At 41.4% G+C, this 10,218-nt stretch overlaps 1 protein-coding gene across 1 annotated transcript; it reads right to left on the bottom strand.

Annotated features, from left to right (window-relative positions):
• Nucleotides 1-1,522: 1,522 nt before the first annotated feature.
• On the bottom strand, nt 1,523-3,510 carry LOC124672437 (dirigent protein 22-like). Its single transcript, XM_047208661.1, has 3 exons — nt 3,146-3,510; nt 2,114-2,312; nt 1,523-1,558 (listed from the first exon to the last, which is right to left on the bottom strand). The coding sequence occupies exons 1-3, from the start codon at nt 3,508-3,510 to the stop codon at nt 1,523-1,525; spliced, it is 600 nt and encodes a 199-aa protein (XP_047064617.1).
• Nucleotides 3,511-10,218: the final 6,708 nt, after the last annotated feature.

Genomic DNA, 10,218 nt, shown 5'->3' with positions numbered 1-10,218 from the left:
CATGGTGATGACGCATGAGGACTAGTGCACCCCCTGCTCCTGCAGCATGTCTGAGAATAAGGCTCAGTAGATCGTCCGAGCTCAGTGCGGCGCCTCAGTCAAGCTCTAGGCGCAGCAGCTTGTTGGCTGGCAGGAGGCAACCTAGCGGTGAGAAACCGAGGCGGCGGCGGCAGGAACGGCGGAACCCTTGGCGGCGGCGACAACATGTGGCTTTTTCATCGCGGGATTCCAGGAGGCGATCCAGTCGAAGCTTGTGCATCTCAGTTTTCTTCCAGCGTCAAGGAGGCTTGAAGCTGTGTTACCAGCAGGTCCATGAATAAGTCCAGCTCGTTCCAAGCCTGATCCTTGAAAGGCAGTCCCGAAAGCTAGCACTAACCTCCACACCAACTTGAAATTAATCCAAGTAGCTCTATTAAAAACAAAGTTTATTCCTAGAATCCACAGAGGATACCGAAATTAAATTGAAGGAAGCGTTTATTACACAATCATTTACTAGCTACATCCTCATAGCAGGCAACTTTAATCTTAAAAAGAAATCTACCTCTACCCAAAGCATCTTAGCTACTATGCAGTCAAAAAAGAGATGTCTAACTAATTCAAACTCTTTGCATAAATCGCATTCCATAGGTTTAGGGACCCCTCTTTCCTCAGGTTGTCCCTTGTCAAAATTTTATTTTGAGACAACAACGAGAGAAACACCTGAACTCTAGGAGGAACTTCAGATCACATACCGCAAGCAGGTAAACATGTTGCACACCTCTAAAATTAACCAAAGCATACATTGTTTTAGAAGACTAAGCTCCATTGGTCTCATATGACCAAATAAGTTGGTCTTCTCTTCCTCATTGAACAGAATGGAATTCACAATACCTAACAGTTCATGCCATTGGCTCATTAATTCATCATTAAAGGTTCTCCTAAAATCACAACTAAGTTGAACACCATCCCATAACTCAGCTATAGTCTTAGTTGTTTGTTTGAAACAAAATATAAATCCCAAAACTGGGTACCTAGATTAGTATTACCAAGCCATATGTTCTCCCAGAATATAATTCTCCTACCATCACCTACTTTCCACTTATACCCAAACTTCACAGCCTTAGCAGCCCACATCACAGCTTTCCAGAAATTGGAAGGGTGGATGTCATGACAGCAAAGGATATTTGGGTCTCAAGTACGTGTAATTAGTTTTATCAGAAATGGATAGTTTGATACCATTTATTTACATCATAAGATGTTGCGTATCCGTAAGAGGAGGCCCAAAATATGGAATAGTCACACATTACATAGACAACCACGAACCAAATGGGGCTTGGATTTGGGATCAACAGTCCCATCACAGAAGCCAAGGCTTATTTGAACTGAAAACATACAAAAGGTAGCATATTCGACACATTGCCACCACATAAAATAACATCAGACATTGACCACACCGGTACTAGAAATGCCACGATGAGCACTTGATCAGACAGCAAGCATCCGTGAACTCGCATTATTTCCATAGCGCCAACTTCCTAGTGGATTAGTTTTGCACCAGGCGTAATGCACCATCACGAGCCTGCATAAGGTGAAGTAAAAAAAAAAACAAAGGTGATTAATGTTACAGAGCTTGCACACATATGTACACAACGTAAGCATGTCGCTTGAGGTTTGTTAGACTGCCTAGTCAACAACTCAGTAAGACAATAATTGTTTCATGCACTAATTAAGGTACTCCGTATATATATTAGCATGATTTTCTTCAAATTCGTCAAATAAAAGCTCAAGGTGATTGCTAAAACTATTATTATGAATAAAATGCTAAATATACTTTTAAACGGCACAAAATAAATTTGTAGAGCTAGTTTCAAATTTTTTTTTCTTCAAATTTGTCAAATAACAGCTCAAGGTGATTGCTAAAAAATATTTGATCTGGCTAAAATGCTAAATGTACTCTTTAACCACATTAAATAAATTTCTAGAACTAGTTTCAACCTAGCTTGCAAGATACTCTTGCAAGTTGAAGTTTTGGAATCAACATAGGCTCCCATATCACTAAGACTTAGTTCAAACTAGTTTAGTTGAAAATAGATGGCAGTGATTTAGATACAAGGCTGTAAACCGTCATACTTACCACTTGTACATCATCTGCGTCATAGAGGATACGAATATTAAGTTCTCTAATAGCATCATCCTTGTTAGAAGACGGATCCATCTTGTAGTTGATAATACCCTGGGCCAGCGTAAACTGTCCGGTCCCACCGACGATAGACCACTGGCCAACACTGTTTTCGGTTAATGTCCCCATCACCTGAAGTGTGGACCCTGCAAATCTGTTTTACATGGAGATATAACAGATTTTGTCAAAAGGTTAGAATTGCTTATAACAGTATATCCATACAATAATGATGGAACAATGTATACTCCAATCCATCCATTCTCTCTATATATATATTATTTTAGGATACATGTATGTAAGTACAACAATAAAAAAATGTACCAACACAAATTTACATGATAGCATGCACAAATTGACAAACTATTTGAATCCATGGATGGAATTTTGATCTACTCATCAGCGAGTTTACCAATCAAGGAATTTATTTATTTACCCATCAATCACATCACATTTACTATGCAAACACACAATCAATCTAAATGCACACAGAACTCATGCTCATGCTTTATGAGTGATTTCCCCTTGAAATGCTATAGTATGGGGCTCTAAGGTGGAGCGGTATATATTTCTGAAATAATATTTACATATCTATTATCATATATACTTGTTGGATCATATTCTTAGTATCACGTCATGATATAAAGATGAAAACAAAGATAATCAAATTCCTATATTTTACAACTCGGTGCAGCAATGCCCCTCAATTTTGAAACAGAGTGTTGATTAATTTTGCAGAATATATCTTGAATAGATAACTGTGACCATTTCTTTAGGTATTGATTTAATAAAACATTATAAAGGACTTTAGTGATAAGTATAATTGCACCACTTGATCTAACAAATCTAATCTAAGATAATTAATTTGTAGTCAAAGATAATAAAGTTACGACAAGTGATGTTCAAAAAAGATTATATTTTGAAGCCGAGAAAGCATGACAAATGTACCACGAAATCAATTACTAATGCACGAGTGTAATTACATCTTACCTGCCACTCTGAAACACTATGTTCTGCGAAATGTACCAGCTGTTAGCATTTGTCGTGCCAGCTTGGATGTGTGTGCCTTGCACACGTGCGACGAGTGTATCGTTAGGATCGGTTGTTCTGGTCAAGGTCCAATCATGGATGAGGGTAGTACCAAAACCAAAGGCATTTGCTGGGGCTATCAGGAATTCCTCGTTGCGGTTTGGGTGGTTTGGTCCAGCAACGAACTGGTGGAGGTATAGGTGCAGGTTAACCTCAATTGGGCAGGGACGTACACAAATCTGGACTGGAGAATAGGCACTAGCCATGCCCAGGATAGTTGGCAGCAAGAGCAAGAGAAAAAACGAGGAGGCAGAGGGACTAGCCATGGCTCGATGGAATTGTGTGTCTAGGGAGCAGAGGGAGAAGAAAGCACAGGATCAGTGGGCTAGGAGAGCTGTGAGATAATAAAGGGTTAGAGGGGTTCTATTTATAGATCTGAACTAGGTGAACAATTCAAAAAAAAAATCTAAACTAGGTGTGGCAGGCCTATTGTAGTCACTGGGGGTGGGTTTCTTGTATCTGACAACTAGGACAATTGGCCAACTAGACGCACTTCAATTGAATAGGCTAATATCCCTTAATTTGTTTTTGCATAGACTATTAACATAACAATATTCTACTATATGCCGCTTGTTTGAATATTGGATTAATTTCAGTGTAATTTTCTTCATGTTCATGCTTCCCTACCAAGCTGGCAAATACATACTCTCTCTGTTTAGGTTTATTAGGCTAGCACATATTTTAAGAAAAGAATTGACCATGAATTTGACCAGCTAATATTATCTATGCACCATAAACACTATATCTCCAAAGTAAACAAAATGATAAGTTTTGTGACTTATAATACACACTTTGTTGTATAAATGGTCAAATTTATATTTCGAACATGTGCAGACTTAATAAATCTGAAAGGTGAGGGTTCGATGGTCAGAGTTGGAGCCTCATCAGTACCGCCGGCGCCTTGTTCCTGTGCTGTGCATATTTTCGTTTCATTGATATCTTTTTTAGGCGTCCATGTCATGCATGTGACCAAGCCCCGCATACTTGCCCCCAATTTTGCATTCAATGGAGTCCTAATTACTAGCTGAGTTGTGACTAATCAGTAGAATAAGCAATATTACTTAATACTAATCCCCCAGTGGTGGGTTTCTTCTATCTGACAACTAGGACAAATGGCCAACTGGACGTATTTCAATTGCACATGCTATCCAACACAACGAATGCTATATGCCTTCTTTGAATAATTGGGTTAGCATGGAATATTCAACATATAAAATTCCATGCTTCAAAATATTTCACGTGAAGGAATCCAAAGACTGGCCTTTGCTATTTAAACTAGGTCTATGTATATAGTTGTTGTTAGGCATGGAGTTATCTTTGCGACAACTGGACAAACATAGTACTTGTTTCATTGCTTGCATGTATGACGCAGGTCTGCAAATACTAATCAATGACAGACTGCAGCATCCCATGTCAATAATTCTTGACACTGAGCACAGGTCATTCAAAAATACCATGTTAGGGGTTCGGCTTGCCCCGTGACCTGCTACTTCTGAAGGGGTTGCGGTAAATTACGTGCCCTGCTGATGAAGATATTATGCAGACTTTCGTTGTTTTCAGGTAAACATGATCGGGTTTTGCCCATAGATAATTTTGATCAATTGTCATAATCATGCATATTTCAGAAAATAGTGATATGCCCTAGAGTTGTCAATTTTAGGATGTGGCAAGGATATTGGATTTTATACAAATGAAACCACATCCTAAACCCAAGACAAATGAGAACTTCCAAAATCTACTTCTATCCTCTCTAGTGTATTTTGAAGTGTATTCAAGGAGAGTGGAGGGGATTATCTGGAATCCCGAAAAATCCCCAAAAGTTTGTTTACCAAGCCAGTTTTGCATGGGATAATCCCAAGATGTTTTCACAAACTCTCTCATTTTTTTCTACATAAAAACACACCATCATATTAGTGAATTGGGACGGAAAATTATTTGATCGGATTGGGTGAAAGGAAGGGTTTTACCAAATCCCCTCCAATCCCTAATTCATTGGGGATAAACTTATACCCCTAGTAAACAAGGCCTCGGGCAGGCGAAGGGGGAACATCTGAAGTTCCCACCAAGGGTTGGCATGTATGAGAAGTCATGGTAACTCCAGAAGATCTGCTCCAACACAACAGTGACAATTTACATCAAATGCTTGTTTACAAAAAAACTACAATAGGTCACGACAGGAAGGTGTTTCGGTATACATTGGTTTGGTAATTATATGCGGCTTTCCATATGAAGAATATTTGAATTAAACTGCCAGAATAAAAGCTTGTAATCATTGATTTTTATCAAAGACTGACCGCTGGTAGAAGCATGTGTCTTGATACTTGTTTGCCTGTACACTGAACGGGCAGAGTGGGGGTGTAAATTCTCCCAGAGATCTGATCCCATAGCTAATATTCCCTCAATACAGGTTTCTAATAGAAATTTGTATGAGTAACATGGGCTTTTGGATTTGGCCGCCTTACTTATGTCTTCTAGTACTTGGAAGTATTACCCTAAATTTCCTTCTCTGGTGATCTTTAGATTGTCATATTAATTTTCTTTCGATGTAGTACTTGATGATGTCTATGGTAGGACCAAAACACCACATGATCTATTGTATCAATCCACACATAGGGATTGATATTATAAAGAAATGTGCCTAGATCACTTGGTTAGGGAAGTGGATTTACAACCTAACCACCCAGGTTTAAGTCTTCACAGATGCAAATTTGGCTTCTTATTATTTCAAAAAAAAAATCATTGTAGGGGCTTCCCCTATCATGTTTTTCTCAAAAAAAATGGTATTTAAAAAAAACACTTCTATGGTGAAATGTGACCCACGCTTTATCTATGTCCAGCACATGATACCAACTCTTACAAGCATAACCCTAGCCCCACCCCAACATCTACGCACACCATCACACATAAACACCTAACAATTCTCCCCTCCCCGCCCTTGATGTCGTCCGTCCCATCCCATACGCCCCGTGGATATTAATCTCCCCTTTTCCCTCTCTCTCGGAACACCTCTCCTACCTTCGCCTCGCAATATTATATCTATGTGATATGCGGCATTGGCTCCTCTTGAGCTCCAATAGCAGGTACGAGACAAGATCCAACAACAACAAAGTGTCCCTAAAATCTAGGAACAACTCACATATAGCGATAGCGGTGCATGGGGATTACAGAATCATCAACATCTTGTTTTCTTCATAAAAACTTGGCATCCTTTTCGAATTCTTCCACTAGCTCCATTCTCTTCACTTGTTGAGAATGTTGAATAATTCACAAAATATTATACATGCACAAGATTGATCAGCCTTTGAAGTTTTAAATAGTCGCATAAGCCGTCCAGCCCAAGGGATATGAATCTTAAACCATTGATGCGCCGGGGCTAGGTGCACGACCTCACAAGACTGGTTGTCGAACTGGTGCTCCATCATCGGACCTCCAAAGGAGAAGACCCATTATGGTGACATGAAGAGGCGAGATAAACCAAGAAGTCGCTAGCTATTCGAGATCCGTCTCAAAGGGCACTTTGGATGGGGATGGAGTGGGAAGACCATAATTCCATACGACGCCAGGCCCACTATTTGATATGCCGCCGCCCAGGGCACAAAACTAACACCCAAAGACTACAACTACACTTCATGTAAAGATCCAAGACTCCTTTCACACCTCCTAACAGCTAGAAAGCTGTTGAGATGAGGGGAATCACAAATTTAGTCTACGCTTTGAGTTATTTTTTTTGTTTTCAATAGTATCGTGGAGAAAGAAAATTGATGAAGGTACTATTCACCATAGAATTCAACATTTTTGCCGCTCTTTACATTTACTGAGTTTTGATTTTTGTTTTCATAGCATGCTAAATTACATTACAATCCATTTATAGGAAAAGGTTGAGAACCTGAACTACTTATTTTATGTAGCGCTACCGTTGGTACAGTGGCAGAGCTAGAATTTTCATATTGGGTATGCGAATTGATACTGGCATAACAATATAAGCTATGTTATTCACAATAACAAGAACAAAACTATAAATATAAGCTTGGAGTAGTGACAACATCTCAAATAGTTAAATTATATCTCAAAAATGAAGAGAAAATTTACCAGAATTGGTATCAGCGTTGGCATTGAGATCGAAGTTATCTCCAGCTTCTTTGAAGATCTATCCCACATGTTTCAAAGGACTACGATTGTGCTACTTCTGCTTGTATTTCATTTATCAGACCTACACACACAAAAAACTAGTTAAGCATCATCCTCTCTCTCTGGTCACAATTGGGGAAAATAAGAAGGAAACTAGGAAAGCAAGATTGACTCGCGGACTGAAACTCTGAATTTCTGAAATTTGAAAACTTAATTACGTGGGAGCGGGACAATTGTGGGGCGCTGCACTGATGCGGCTGATACGCGCGGCCGGAAGCCGCGAGCCGGCACTGCCGATTGGGGAGAATTTCAGAGGTTGGCCGTGCCGTGCGCTGCGCAGGGCGGCAGGGCGCGGCGGCTGAAGTGAGCCGAGGAGCGGCAGGTGCGAAGCCGATGCGTCGAGGTTCTTTTTTAGGACAGAGGAGGTGCGCACTGACGATGCTGCAGCACAAACTAGAAAAACAGCCCGCTATAAGCCTAGACTAGATGGTAGCTTGGCCCAGGTTGAGAGCGTTAAACACGTGGAGAGCTTCAGAGGCCGCATTTTCACTAATTTTACGAGTTTAACGCAAGGAAAAGAACAATATCATTCATGTATATGTATTTTTTTTAATGAAGAGCGCTTTACTACACAACCACTGCACAACAGGTCTCTACCACAGCCGCAAGATGTCTAGCAACAGAAAAAAGAATGGCAAGATACGAATATTTTATTAAGAACCCGTTGTGCATCTTTGTATTAAACTAGTAAAATTGTCCGTGCGTTGCTACGGATTTAAACATGTTCTCACTTATTCAAATATAATTAGCGCTGAACAAAGAAGGTGTTGCACCCAGTAGAGGATAGGAGTGTGTGTGTGGCAGAAATTAGGCTAGAGAACATAAAGCCAAAGTGATGTGTCCCCTTCGCCTCAGCATCCAAGCACATAATCTCGGCCGATCTAAAAAAAAATTAAAAGACCGGTTAGAAAAGAATTCTCTAAGCTTCTCATCTCCACGGACACGACAAGAGACGCGAGTAAAGCCTAGGAAGTTTGTGGTGGGCTGTCTACACCGTCCAACAAACGCCTCCTCAAAATAATAACCTAATATGGTCACACCATGATCGAGGTGCCAGGGTTCCTCCCCGTCCCCTTCGTCGAAGCGGCAGGTGTAGGTAGAAGGAACTCCCACTCTCAGCACACACCACCGTCGCATGAGGGATCATGGTCGTCTCCGTGTCTTATGTGTAGGTAATCCTCTCATGGATAGACGACTCCGGCACAGTGTAACGTGTTGAGTATGGTGTCGTGTTTCATAGAAAGAAAAACTCGGTTTTATGCATATTATTCTTCTCACTCAAATGAGCAGTAACAAAAGTTCCATTCAGCTAACTTATTTACATTATATTTTGTTTCTTTGATTTTCAACAGAAAAGCATGAATACTTCTTTGCATTTTGATCATTTAGATCAAGCATTACATCACATCAACCCATAGCTGATGGACAATGCTCCTCTATTTTGCGCGTTGTGGAATCAACCAATGTTTTCAATTTTTTATAGTACGAAGCAGCAGTACTGTCGAGAACTGACAAGGTACTGATTATTATTACTACTACTGAACTTTTTTTTTTTGACCCTGGCTATGGCGGGCTTGCGCCAGCCTGAACAACTTTATAAATAAACCCAAGAGTACAAGGAATCATTACAGTGGAGGGGGGCAGGGAGAGGAGAGGAGAGGGGAGGGGGGCATATCGACCTCACTACTACTGAACTTGAACATGCTTCTTGCAAAAAAATCCCAAGATGAGTGGAACGGAGTAGCGTGTGGATATGTAGTTGCATCTTTGTGTTGTTCCACTGATTTTGCTGATGAACATGAACGTTACAAGAAATTCAGGTGATCAAGTCGTAGGCGTTCGCCGACGTCTCGTGCAATGCACCTTGTGCGATGGATCGTAGCTGATTCTATGACACGGACATAGCACTTGCGATCAGCACTGCCTCTTAAAATGAATCTCAGTACACGTAGTGAAGAAAACACATCGGCCTTGCAAAGCTCGTTGATGAACAGATTGCACAAGAATCACATGGAAAAAATAGAGTTTGCATCTACAAAAATGGATCTAAAACATGATTGAGATTAAAGAAAAACTTCACGGATATCTTCCACTCCAGTGATGAAAAAGCAAGAGAAATCCCCCCGTGTTTTTTTAGAGCATCAAGAAATCCCCACCTATGGAGATGCCGTGGCCTCTCTGTCCGCCATGCTTTTCTCTATGGGTCCAGCCAGCAGGGTCTTACCTCTACGTTGCCTTAGAGGTTGTTCGGATCTAGCGAGGTTGCAGCCCAATACGGCATGGATCGAGGACGCCGGATATTGGGATCCCGGGCGTTACGCACGATGGCTTGGCTCAAGGTCGACGAACGTATCTCCAATCATCCGCTGCTTCTCTCACCAGCTAGTTGTGCTGCTTGCGCGCGCCCTGTACAATCGCTCCTCTTGATGGCGGGGTTGGGAGGGACGCCCCGCTTCTCTCGTTGGCGTGGAGCCTGCCGGGCGGCGATGAGGAAGGGCTGACCAAGGAGGAGGAGGGTTGTTCCGGATCCCGGTGCCACGCTGGCCGGAGGAAGGCGGCGCACTACGGCCGGGGTTAACGGCGGCAGGGGCATATGGGGCTTACTCGGATTTCTTGGATTGAGTCTGCCTTCGCTCAGGAAGAAGAGGCGCGGGCCTCCTTTGGACCGCTGGTCGGTAGACGGGATAAACGAATCGGTATCTAACTTACCCATGGCAGTGGTGTAATTTTGACCAACTTTAGGGGCAATAAAAAACGGACCAACAAGAAGCTCTTTTGCCTTTATT

This window comes from Lolium rigidum, chromosome 7 (assembly GCF_022539505.1).
Source record: "Lolium rigidum isolate FL_2022 chromosome 7, APGP_CSIRO_Lrig_0.1, whole genome shotgun sequence".
Lineage (NCBI taxonomy): Eukaryota > Viridiplantae > Streptophyta > Magnoliopsida > Poales > Poaceae > Lolium > Lolium rigidum.
The sequence above is the reverse complement of the archived record's forward strand: the minus strand, read 5'-3'. Positions and strand labels throughout refer to the sequence as shown.